This window comes from Helianthus annuus, chromosome 14 (assembly GCF_002127325.2).
Source record: "Helianthus annuus cultivar XRQ/B chromosome 14, HanXRQr2.0-SUNRISE, whole genome shotgun sequence".
Taxonomy (NCBI): domain Eukaryota; kingdom Viridiplantae; phylum Streptophyta; class Magnoliopsida; order Asterales; family Asteraceae; genus Helianthus; species Helianthus annuus.
In genome coordinates this window covers 162,807,830-162,820,860 of record NC_035446.2, presented here as the reverse complement: position 1 = coordinate 162,820,860, position 13,031 = coordinate 162,807,830, and the positions used below count along the sequence as shown (strand labels likewise).

Sequence of the window (13,031 nt, the reverse complement as noted above, 5' to 3'; positions counted from 1 at the left end):
GAGTTTGTTCAGCCATTTTGACGAGTGTTTGTCAATAGAGAAAAGAGATGAGATTGGTTTTGCAAAAAGCGGATGGCGCCAATGTTGAAACACTGGTTAACACAAGGATAATCAATGGGGTTATTTCGTCTGAGGGGTTCAACCTCTTTTCTTGCTCGTAACAATGGCTGGAGATCTGCAAAACAGTAAACACCGTTAGTCTCGTTAAGAGGGGAGAAGGGGATTTTCCCTCTTAACCAGGCTCCGGCGTGAGAATAAGTACTGTTTTGAGAGGAAATAAACAGTGTGTGTATAGAGTGAGTATGGAGAGTAAAGATCCTGAACTTGAATGATGAAGGGTCCTATTTATAGCCGGAGGGTGAAGAAGGAAGGAGCAGCTGTGCCAGCTGTGGGCGCGCGCCAGCTGTCCGACCAAGAAGAATATCCTCTTGGTCTGCTCTGTCACGGCAGGTGTAGTGGTACACGTGGCGTCGTTATATTTGTCCACGCTGGATACCTCGTACTGGCGTCGTCAGCCCTGCTCCCTGATTTGTCGCAGGCCTATGTGGCGTTCTGCGTATGGTTACACGTGTTGTCCTTTATGTCGGATAGAGCATCTTTGGTGCCAGCTGCGAGTCTTCCAGAAGTTTCTAGAAGCTTCTGGATTGCTACGCTGATGTGGACGCCTTGTATGCTCAAAAGTGGTGTGGTCCCTGCCATGTAGGCAGGGAATTGGGACCATACCTCTTCAAGGTCTGAACCATTAAGAGCAAGTATAATGCTTAACCGTTTAGAGGCAAATGTCTGACCAATTTAGATTAGAGGTATTAACCACTCAGACTCAGGGGCTGTTTGTTTACCTCTTAATTAGACTCTTAATGGTTCAGACCTCTTACTGGTTCAACACTTAATGGTTCAGACCTCTTACTGGTTCAACACTTAACCATTCAGATGTTGCCAAGCAGCTAAGTATAATACTTAACCATGCAGAGGCAAATGTCTGAACCATTCAGACATCTGATCGCGAAACAAACAGTCTGAACCATGAAGTGCTGAACCAGTAAGAAATCTGAACCATTAAGAGTCTCATTAAGAGGTAAAAAAATAGCCCCTAAGTCTGAATGGTTAAGACCTATAATCTGAATAAGTCAGACATTTGTCTCTAAACAATTAAGCATTATAGTACCTCTTAATGGTTCAGACCTTTTAATGTTTAACATTTAACCTTTTTGCCAAACAGCCTAAGGTGTCAAGTAATCACGGAACAATAACGGCTTGAGATCAACGAGGTTCACACACGAAGGCAAAGTCATCAGAACCAGCCAGATACGGTTTCCTGCTACACCATTATCGAATCACCAAAATGGCTGCGTTAAATCTAAGCTGCTGCTACCATCATCATCACTTTCAATCTCACTCTCCGCCACCAACGAATGTTCCCATTCTTCTCTCTCATCGTAACAATATATCTATCTCCCCCAAATCCCCCTTAACATCATTTCACCACAAAAGGCATCATAGTAATCTGTTAGTTCTAGCAACGACAATGGCTACTAAGTAAGTCACCTCTCTCTCTCTCCTGTAAGCAGTTGGGACGAAGGGATTATGTTGTATTTGAAGCATGATTGTAGACTATCTGTTGCTGATGTTTGTTTTGATTTTGATTTTGTTGGTTGTTGAAAGTGTGCAAGAGGATCTTCCACCAGCTCTTGATTCTACTTCCGAACCACCTTCGGTTTTCGATGGAACTACTAGGTAGTTATAACTCATACTCATACAGCTGTTTGTTGAAATGCCTGAATGAAACTAACTTATTTAGGTGGTCTATTCTCCCAAAATAGTTCATAGTCCGGACTCGGTATCGGAGCTCGTTTTATTTTAGTTCAAGCTGTATTTGCTCTGGTTACAGTTTTAGATATATGCATTCTTAGCTAATTATCTGAAATTTGTTGATTTTCTAACCAAGAGCTTGGATTTTTTTGGTTTGGTTAGGTTGTACATATCTTACACTTGCCCGTATGCACAACGTGTGTGGATTACCCGCAACTGCAAGGCTCTCCCTCTCTCTCATATCGTTACTTAAAAATCCGTCTTGGGAAAATTAATTTTATAATGTGAGCTGATCCACAAGAAAGATTGGATGAAAAACGCATTTTGGACCATCTAATATCAACATACTCTTTGCTATGTTATCTCTAAACATAGTGACATTTATATTTGAGATTGTTTTTTTTTTTGTATGTATTAGATGGAAATATTAACTCTCATCCGACCTCTTATGGATCAGCTCCCTTGGATGATTATGGAATATTCATAATTTGTGTTTAAACTGTGTACAGGGATTGCAGGAAAAGATTAAACTGGTTCCAATTGATCTAAAGAACAGACCAGATTGGTACAAGGAGAAGGTTTACCCTGCAAACAAGGTGATTCTCTTGCAAAAGTTTTATGCTTTCTACATGATTGTGCATACAGTTTGATTTACAGTCTTTTAAGTTTGGTTCAACCAAAAATCGGCATGCCTTTGCCCCCTGGCGTTTGACACGTTCGGCTCCTTGGCGCCGGAGGCAGTTCGGTTCTTGTCTAGAGTTCAGCGCGTGGTCCACAGCAACTTTTCGACCCCTCAGGGGCGAGGCTTTGTTTTTAGTAGATTAGGGTTTTCTATTCAGAAAGGGATGGCGGCGCAGTTTGTTGCTCGTCAACCTGCTATCCTTATGTAATTTGTCCTGATGATTGGAATGAAATAAAAATGCTAAATTCTTAACTAAAAAAAAAACCAAAAATGCACTTAATACAAACCACTAAGGTAATGCTTCGAAAAAATGCTATTTGTGATATGTCGATAAGAATAACTTGCCTTTGGTGTGTTCTTATGTCATAGGTGCCAGCTTTAGAACACAACAATCAAGTCAAGGGAGAAAGTCTTGATCTCATCAAGTATATTGACACCAACTTTGAAGGACCGTCACTTTATCCAGATGTAAAGTTTCATATTATGGTTTGATTTTCAAAGGAATTAATATATTTTGTTAATTATAACTATAGAACTACAATATATAGGATACTATCAAGCAAGAGTTTGGAGAAGAGTTGCTTTCATACACTAATACGTTCTATAAAGCCGTCACCACCTCATTAAAAGGAGACGGGTTTGATGATGCTGGTATCTTAACTATCACTTTGTTTATCATCTTTCTATATTAAAAAAACAACATATAACATGGTCTTCAATAATCGCAACAGCTGCTGCATTTGATTATATAGAGAAGGCTCTTTCCAAGTTCGATGATGGCCCATTTTTTCTAGGTCAATTCAGCCTGGTAAGTATGATGAACGCCTAACCGAATTACAGTTATTTGCAACTGCTTCAACTGCTGATGTTGGTTAATAGCTGTCTTCATTATATTCTATAAAGGTTTCTGTTTTCTTGAAAACATATTGCGTATGCATGCCTATTTATGATCCATTTGCGTATTTACGAACACATATATGTGCATGTACAGGTAGATATAGCTTATGCTCCTTTCATCGAAAGATTTCAGCCGTACTTGCTAGATGTAAAAAAATACGATATTAAAGTGGGCCGGCCAAAACTTGCAGTCTGGATCGAGGTACTACTCTTGCTTTCACAATTGGTGGTGTATGCAAGATTTGTTGTACTTTCAAGTCTAGTGCTTTTGGTTTAAGTCTTTTGTAGAAAAGAAGAAATCACAATTCACACCTACGTTAGTCAACCTGCTTTTCTTTACAAAACTCTTATCGCAGTTGGTTTCTCTTGCAGGAAATGAACAAAAACGATGATTTTAACCAAACCAGGCGGGATCCAAAGGAACTTGTAGAGAGCTACAGAAAACGTTATTTGGTACCGATTAACAGTCTCATACTCTCATGTCTTAAGTTTTTGTGTTCACCAAGTTGATATAAGCTAGGAACCATAGTTGTTAAAAGCCATCGCCTCTTGCGCCTAGGCCCAATTTCCTAGCGAAGCGAGGCAATTGCGCCTTAAGTCAAGGCTCTTGCGCTTTAATTCTCCAAGTGATGGTTCATGCGCAGGTTCCGGCGAGATTCCTAGATTCTTGAGAGTTTTCGGCCAAATTCTCTAAATTCTGAAAGGATTCTAGCTAGATTTCTACTTTTATCTAACGAAACTACTTTTCTACACTAATAAACTAGCATTTTATAACTTTTGGTAATAAATAGACGATATTAAATGTTATATAATAGCTTTAGTTTATTTTATTTGAAGAATAGTATTAATTTTCTATTATATAAAAATATTTTATGTTTTTTTTGTTGTGCGCTTTTTTTTTCTCAGGCCCGCGCTTTTTTTGCGCTTTGCGCCTAGGCCCCAGGAAAGGCCTATGCGCCTTGAGTGCGCTTAACGCTTTTAATAACTATGCTAGGAACTAAATACGTTAATAGCATGTTTATTCTTCTAAGTATCACGTGTTTGTGATCATGCAGTCTTCATCATAAGGTTCAGGTTTTGCGATTCAGTCACGCCATGGGATGCAGGAACATTGCATGGACAAGAAGACCTGATTAGTTCCTTTGGATATTTAAGAATAATATGTTACATAGGTTATTTGTGCAACATACTATTGACAAAATAAAACTATGTTATTATGTTTAATCTATTTTCTAATATGCTACAATTTTGTGGTCGATTATACATTTATACAACATGCATCTATTATTTAATTATGTTTATCAAACCCGTAAAAACACTAAATATTCTAGGCACAGTAGGTGATATGTTTGTAAAGCCCATTAATTTACCTTCTTTTATTCTATAAAGTAAACAAACCATCACAAAAATAAACCAAACAAACTATCATCGTGGACCGCTTACTTACAAAGGAAATTAAAGCTTGACAGTAAGGATGAGCATTTGGTACCGGGTACCGGTTTCTATTTTCCATGTTTTTCGGTACCGGTATGGTACCAGTATTTACGGTTAAACACCGGTAAATACCATGTTCCGAAGTTAGTGTGAGGGAAATTAAAGCTTGACAGTAAGGATGAGCATTTGCTTAATGTGTAAGGGAAGTTAGTGTGAGGGAAGTTATTCAAATTTGGGTTTTAATGTACACTAGTTTTTTGTTGGCCAATACCGATTCGTGCACACCCCTAATAACCATGTTCAAAGACAAACTGGGTGGCAACATTTAAAGGTTGTGTAGTGAACATGTGGTTTCGTATTATACATACATATACATCATGTATTTGTAGATATATAGAGATGCAAGCTGCAACATAACTTATTAAACTATACTATACTACATGACTGCTAGCTTCGTACCCCTAATCTATGCCACTTGCAAGGCTTCTGCGTGTTTGATCTCAAATACCCTCAGTAGAGCATCTTCAACAACCTGTGGATGAAACATATGAAAACCAAGCACTCAAAGCAATCATAACTTGTACCCTGTTATTATAAATAACCCAAACATAGTGACGAGTTACCTTATCAGGAGTAGATGCGCCAGATGTGACACCAATCGTGATAGGGCCCTTGGGTAACCAGTTTTGTTTCTCGACCAATTCACCATGCTGTCACAGTGACACATATTTTAAGGAAACGAATCATAAACGGAGCGATTATATATGGACCAGAGGTGGAACTTACCATCAACTTGTAAGCTATTCGGTTTCCAGGACCTATTCTCTGTTCACTATCGATCCAATAAGATGGAATGCCTCGTTCCTCTGCAATCTCTTGTAGGTGTGAGGTGTTGCTTGAGTTCCACCCACCGACTACCAACATAAGATCCAACTTCTCATCTACCAATTTATACATGGCATCTTGTCGCTCCTAGAAAGATGGATAATATTGTTTGGATATATATAGACATTAATGTCTAAACTTGGTTACATGAATAAAAGAAACTATGAAAACTTGCCTGAGTAGCATCACAGATGGTGTTGAAACTTAAGAAGTGTTTGTTGACATTTTCTACTCCGAACTTCTGCATCATAGTTCTCTCTAGTAACTTCCCTGAAAATAACAACGGTATGAGACTTTTAGCCGTATAATCTGATGAATTCATGATTAAGTTTCAACACATATCTCGTCTAATATGACCTTTTTACTTATGACGGGTTGATTCGTTTTATGTTTTAGTAAAATGAAATACATCCTAATTAATACATTTTTAGTGGTAACAACATACCTATCTCCTCTGTTTCCCCCTTCAACATTGTAGTTTGGTTCGCAACACCAGCTTTGACAAGATCCTTATCCGGATCAAAACCATTAGAAACTGCAAATTTGAATTTCTGCCCAAGTTGAAAACTTTAATTAATTAGACTTGGGAAATGAAAAAGAAAGAAGTGGCGGGCGGATCAAAAAGAAGACATCGATCACCTCCGTAAAAGCTTCCTTGGTTGAGCTAGATCCATTAAGCTTGCCACCAAGAATGTAATCGCACACATATGTCGCCTGGATTAAGTAAGAAACCAGGCAGTTAGTTAACCAAAAAAAGAAGCGCAGGCAGGCAGGCAGGCAGGCAGTAAGCTTACTTCATCCATGTTCTTCACAATGATATACTTTCCTGCAAAAGAAGCTGTTGCTATTGTCTCCTCATGGGAATATTTACCATGAATTATTGTAGTGTAATCTCCTTTCTTGTGCTTGTCTACAATATTCCACACCTTAAGAATAGAATAAATTGTATGTATGTATGTATGTAAGACTTGGAAGAAGAAGATGATTAATGGTATGCAAGTAAGCAAATAAGAATACCTTAGTCACCCACGGGCACGTCGTATCGACTATTTGTACTTGTTTGTTACTCAATGTCAACATCTCACTTACGGCGGCTCCAAAAGCAGGCAGAATCACAACATCGCCCTTATCAACAACATCAAACTGTTTCTCACCATCCTGGATGGGGATATCTTTAACTTCCATTTCTTGTAGCCTCTAACATATATAGCAGAAGAATTCACAGTTATTACATACAACAAACAAGCTTTGCTCTAATAAATGAAAATGAAGAATTAATACCAAGTAACCTTATTAACAGTTGGGTTGTGGATAATTTCGTTTGTGATCCATATCTTGTCACCAGGGAACTGTTTCCTGGCTTCATAAGCAATCTGGACGGCCCGATCAACGCCCCAGCAAAAGCCGTATGCTTCTGCAAGCTTTACAGTAACATTTCCCCAAGTATATTCATAGTTATTCTCCTTCAAGGTCTTTATGATGTCGCCTGTTTATGATAAATAAATAAATTAGCTTACACTTAAAGAAAGAAACATTTATTTATTTATGGGTAGCGAAAAATAAAATAAAATAGGCAGTACGTACTGGCATATTCTTGAGTCATGAGCTGGAGAGTCTCCTTCTTATGGCCAAAGCCTTTGCGGTTGTAGTTGTCGCTTCTGGTCAAGTTATGCCGGAAGACCTTGCCATCAAAATCGGAAGGAATGGAAACCGATGATGGCGAGGAAGAAGAACCTCCCCCGGAGGAGCAGCGGACAGAGAGAGGGTTCCTGCATCCTGTTGGGAGAGGGGTTAGTTGAAGCGATGCCATTTCAGTAAGTGACTAAGTCAGTGTTTGTGTATTTCCAAGGCGAGAGGAATTTAGTTTCGTGTTCCTGGTTTTTCAGTTAGTTATTTTCATTTAAATTTTGGCGTCTTTTGTCATCGAATTAACGGTCCAGTTCTGCTTTCAATAATCCCTGGCTTCTTTTATGCCACGTTAATCATATCTAGACTTTTCTTATTTCAAAAACAATTAATATATGTATAATTAAAAGTAAAAAAAATAATAAAAGTATTAGAAACTAGATATATTATTTTAATATTTAAAACACTATTTTAATTTCTGTATATATTTATAATATAGTGGGTGTTTGGGGTTCCTTATTTTGAAGAAAAAAAGACTTTTGAAGGGGTAAAAGTCCTTTTGAGAAGTGTTTGGCTTTCCATTTTAAGGGCAAAAGTCCTTTTTTGAAGGCAAAAGTCAGGATTTCCTGACTTATTTTTGCCAAAAGGACTTTTAGAAAAGTCAGCAATAAGTTAAGCCAAACATGCCCATAATTTAGATGGTGTTAGTGTGAGGGAAGTTATTCAAAGAATTGAGTAATTACAAGGAGAAAAAAAAACAAATTGAAACTATTGGAGGAAAGTAGTTATTTTGATGACAGAGAGCAAAATAACTTTACTCTATATTTTTACATGATTTATGTATTTTAAGCGTATTGTGAGTACGTGCAAGTGCGTAGTATGTACGAATGTTGTATAAACTCGATTGTATGTCTTGGTTTCGCATAAAAACACGTATTTGATAATTGATTAATAGCAATTAAGTATGAATGTACATGTGTATAAAATATGAATTTCCATTATGATCGAAGTCTCGGATTACAATGAAAGAAATAGAGTATGATTACAAGTTTCTAAAATTAGAAAGTACAAAAGTACGGAACATAGATCTTGCATACAGCAAACCTTCTATTTCTCTGCCTTTACATTTAATAAGGTTGTTCCACGCTTCAGAATCCTTTTGATTATTTCAAGAAGGAGAGTAATATTGAGGCTGTCTATTCCACCAGTTAAGCAATTCACATCGTTCATTGGCCCCTTATTGCTTGGTATGATATCTTTGTATGCATAGCAGAGAGTAATTATGTTTGTATTTTAACAGCTGCAGCCTTTCAGCTTGCAATTGTTCATCGGCATCCTTAAGGACTTTGAGAACACCTGTTGGGGAATTTCAGTTTGCCGGATGATCAGAGAGGCATGTAATCACTCTCAGATCAAATTATCTTGGTGGTTCACCCGAATAATTCAATCGGATACAACTCTGATTTTGAGAAAATCAACCAAAAATGCACTTAGTACAAACCACTAAGTTAATGCTTCGAAAAAATGCTATTTGTGATATGTCGATAAGAATAACTTGCATGTGGTGTGTTCTTATGTCATAGGTGCTAGCTTTAGAACACAACAATGAGGTCAAGGGAGAAAGTCTTGATCTCATCAAGTATATTGACACCAACTTTGAAGGACCGTCATTTTATCCAGATGTAAAGTTTCATATTATGGTTTTAATTTTGAAAGGAATTAATATATTTTGTTAATTATAACTATAGAACTACAATATATAGGACACTATCAAGCAAGAGTTTGGAGAAGAGTTGCTTTCATACACTAATACGTTCTATAAATCCGTCACCACCTCATTAAAAGGAGACGGGTTTGATGATGCTGGTATCTTAACTATCACTTTGTTTATCATCTTTCTATATTAAAAAAAACAACATATAACATGGTCTTCAATAATTGCAACAGCTGCTGCATTTGATTATATAGAGAAGGCTCTTTCCAAGTTCTATATAAGTAATTTTTTTTATAAAACCGGGGGTCGAAAACGTATATACCTAAAAAACCTTACACGAAACGCACATACATAACACTACTGAGCGAAAAGTTCGGGGGGTCGGGCGCCCCTCCCGGCCCCTTGAAAGCTACGCCCTTGTTTACGAACACATATATGTGCATGTACAGGTAGATATAGCTTATGCTCCTTTCATCGAAAGGTTTCAGCCGTACTTGCTAGATGTAAAAAAATACGATATTAAAGTGGGCCGGCCAAAACTTGCAGCCTGGATCGAGGTGCTACTCTCGCTTTCACAATTTGTAGTGTATGCAAGATTTGTTGTACTTTCAAGTCTAGTGCTTTTGGTTCAAGTCTTTTGTAGAAAAAAAAGAAATCACATCTACGTTAGTCAACCGGCTTTTCTTTACAAAACTCTTATCGCCATTGATTTCTCTTGCAGGAAATGAACAAAAACAATGATTTTAACCATACAAGGCGGGATCCAAAGGAACTTGTAGAGAGCTACAGAACACGTTATTTGGTACCGATTGACAGTCTCATGTCTTAAGTTTGTGTTCACCAAGTTGATATAAACCAATAACTAACTACGCTAATAGCATGTTTATTCTTCTAAGTATTGTGTGTTTGTGACCATGCAGTCTTCATCATAAGGTTCAGGTTTTGCGATTCAGACTTCAGTCACGCCATGGATGCAAGAACATTGCATGTACAAGAAAGATTGGTTCCATTGGATATTTAAGAATAATATGTTACATAGGTTATTTGTGCAACATACTATTGACAAAATAAAACTAAGTTATTGTGTTTAATCTATTTTTCTAATATGCTACAATTTTATGGTAGATTATATATTTATACAAAAGTAAATTTCAAGTTTTGTCTTTTATGTTAACATCTTTTTTCAGACGGCGTCCTTTGGTGTAAAAGTTGATGAGTTCTGTACTTAACGTTTCAAAATCCTGCATGTTATGTCCTTTAGCCCTAACCCAGTTAGATTTTTACCTTTGCACATAAGGGCATTCTTGTCATTGCACATTTCAAGGGACTATTGTGTAAAGAACTTCTATTCAAGGACTATTTTGTACAAAACTAAAAAATATAAACCGCTACACACACGCTCTCTCTAAACTCCCTCGCTCACCCTAACCTACAGACTCGCCGGCCATACGCAACCACCACCAATTACTCTTTCTCGGTTGTACACATCCACCACAGATTGATCAATAATCAAATTCAGAGTTAAAATAAAATAACCTAAAGACCCGACGGTATACGCAACCATCACCGATTACCTTTCTCCGTTATATCATCCACTAGGGTGTGCATGGGTCGGTTTTGACCTAAAACGATAACCATAACCGCTATGTCGGTTAATGGATAACCATAACCATAACCGATCGGTTATGGTTAATCAGTTTTGATAGTTATAATGGGTCGGTTGTGGGTGGTTAACCGTGTATTTAGCCTAGCTTAAAATATGTTAATTTTTTAACATGAAAAATTGTTATTGCATATTTGTATATGTTAGTATATTACATAGTATTAAAAATACATATAATCTATAATATTAACACTGAATATTCAAATAAAGTGATGTGATATATTTCATAAAGAGTTAATTGCTCGGATGGTCCCTGTGGTTTCACGTTTTTTCACGTTAAGTCCTCACCTTTTGGAAATAGCATGTATGCTCCCTATGGTTTGTCATTTTGTTACTCGGATAGTCCCCCAACATTTACTCTGGGGACTATCCGAGTAACAAAATGACAAACCATAGGGAGCATACCTGTTATTTTCAAATTAACTGACATCTACTCAGGGACTATCCGAGTAATAAAATGACAAACCATAGGGAGCATACCTGCTATTTTCAAAAGGTGGGGACTAAACGTGAAAAAACTTGAAACCACAGGGACCATCCGAGCAATTAACTCTTTCATAAATTCAAATAAACATTCAACCAAAACTGCAAAACGATATGAAATAACCTGTAAATACTAAAAATCTTTAATAAAAAACATCAAATATTAAAAAATTGGTGAAAAGTCCTAAATCCTACAAAGATTTATTACATGTCGGTTCGGTTCGGTTATGGTGGGTATGGAAACACTGATTACCATAACCGACCCGCTACATTCGGTTTTTAAAAAAACCATTAACCGACCCACCGGTTTTTTATTTGATTATGTTTTTTCGGTTCGGTTTTATCGGTTAATTCAGTTATGATTCGGTTAATTCAGTTTTTTTTGCACACCCCTATCATCCACCACAGATTGATCAATAATCAAATTCATAGTTAAAATAAAAACTTATTGCATTAACTTCTGGTATCAAACATTCTTGTCAAAACCATTAAGCAACCAATGTCTAACACAATTATGATAATTGTACCTGAGTAAAATTTTAACTTGGAGAACACATCGATGAGATGTTTGGAAGCAAAAATTAAGTGGGAATTGGGGATGAATTTGATAATGAGTTAGGATGAATTTGGTTGCACCACCTCCAACAACCACCCCTAGAACCGTCGCCACACGCCTTTCCAACGATGGGATGCCGTCGATTTCAACAAGAACTAACAGAGCTGACACGATTTCAACAATAACCAGTAGATCTGACTCGATTTCAAGAAAATTTCGACAAATCTGACTCCTTTCCTACTCTTGAGCAGTGGTTATAGATGATGGGGCGGTGGTTGTTGTTGTCACACCCCGATTCCTGGTGGGCCCAGATAGGTCGTGGCGATTGGATAACAGTATCACAAATAATAATGCAATGGAAGTATTTGAGTAAAAATATTCATTTCAATAAAAGCTTGAATATATATAAAAGTTGTACAAGCGTTCCAGTATAAGCCCACAGACATGATCGAAATAAAAAGAGCTTTAGACATCATGGTTATTAAGCTGAGGAGTTGCAAATTCCATAGCCTTTCTTCTAGCCGACTCGGATTCCCAGCCTATTATAAGGTTCGGTACCTGCGGTTCAATCTTTTGAAAATACGTCAGCTTTCCCTGGTAAATACAATTAACTGACTCGTTTTGAAAACAGATTTTCAAAAAGAGTTTAATATATATATATATATATTGAGAAAAAACCCGTAGGTAATCATTTAATATTTCTTTGGATTTTATCTTGTCATCAGATTTACATACTTGTCATACAATGGGAACCAGAGATCAGACTCAATCATTTTCAGTGCTATAATGTTTAAGGGTACACACCAAAGTTGAATAAACATGTCTTACAGTCGGTATGCCTAGCCCCGCACGTTATTCCGTATGGCCATAATAGTTCATGAGTCGGGACGCCCAGACACGGTACCAATAACCCCAAATTGTTTCAATTATAAAGTAAAACGGATTAAACCGAGTTCTTATATTTATGAGCAATCATAGGCGGCTCATTTATATAATACCCGCTCCAAGAGGCGTATTCGCCATACCCCAAGTTTTAAAACTAAAAATAAGTTAAGAGTATTTACCTTCTACTAGCTTCCAACCGAATACGATTATAATTTACCAAAAGCCGTAAGTAAAAGTATTATTGACCAAAGTCTGATTATCTGAGGGGGGGGGTTCTATAGTCCGGAATAAACAGAATTAGTTATCTGTTAGAATGCATACGGGTCATAGGTTAGTTCCTTTAGACATGACCTGTTACTTAAGAATAGATTCGCTAGATTAAGCGTTGATCGGAATA

At 37.2% G+C, this 13,031-nt stretch overlaps 3 protein-coding genes across 4 annotated transcripts; 2 read left to right on the top strand and 1 right to left on the bottom strand.

Annotated features, from left to right (window-relative positions):
* Positions 1 to 1,221: 1,221 nt before the first annotated feature.
* On the top strand, positions 1,222 to 4,657 carry LOC110904983 (glutathione S-transferase L3). 2 transcript variants are annotated; one of them, XM_022150844.2, is made up of 10 exons: positions 1,222 to 1,536; positions 1,663 to 1,734; positions 1,972 to 2,032; positions 2,319 to 2,405; positions 2,861 to 2,959; positions 3,040 to 3,142; positions 3,223 to 3,299; positions 3,483 to 3,590; positions 3,761 to 3,841; positions 4,444 to 4,657. In XM_022150844.2, exons 1-10 carry the CDS (start codon positions 1,343 to 1,345, stop codon positions 4,453 to 4,455), a joined length of 894 nt encoding a protein of 297 aa, XP_022006536.1. In that variant the 5' UTR covers positions 1,222 to 1,342; the 3' UTR covers positions 4,456 to 4,657. The 2 variants fall into 2 exon arrangements, with proteins under 2 accessions (XP_022006536.1, XP_035839368.1); XM_035983475.1 differs by having other exon boundaries at positions 1,223 to 1,536; positions 1,972 to 2,053.
* A 464-nt stretch (positions 4,658 to 5,121) lies between these two features.
* LOC110904982 (4-hydroxy-3-methylbut-2-enyl diphosphate reductase, chloroplastic) lies at positions 5,122 to 7,627 on the bottom strand. The gene is made up of 10 exons (XM_022150843.2): positions 7,292 to 7,627; positions 6,997 to 7,193; positions 6,725 to 6,904; positions 6,502 to 6,633; positions 6,347 to 6,421; positions 6,153 to 6,258; positions 5,883 to 5,977; positions 5,609 to 5,794; positions 5,446 to 5,532; positions 5,122 to 5,354 (listed from the first exon to the last, which is right to left on the bottom strand). Exons 1-10 carry the CDS (start codon positions 7,515 to 7,517, stop codon positions 5,289 to 5,291), a joined length of 1,350 nt encoding a protein of 449 aa, XP_022006535.1. The 5' UTR covers positions 7,518 to 7,627; the 3' UTR covers positions 5,122 to 5,288.
* Positions 7,628 to 8,355: 728 nt separating this feature from the next.
* LOC110907853 (protein IN2-1 homolog B-like) lies at positions 8,356 to 9,324 on the top strand (the record flags this gene model as incomplete). The annotated part of the gene is made up of 4 exons (XM_022152774.1): positions 8,356 to 8,406; positions 8,917 to 9,015; positions 9,097 to 9,199; positions 9,281 to 9,324. Coding segments are annotated over exons 1-4 (297 nt in total), but the record flags the coding sequence as incomplete, so codon positions are not given.
* Positions 9,325 to 13,031: the final 3,707 nt, after the last annotated feature.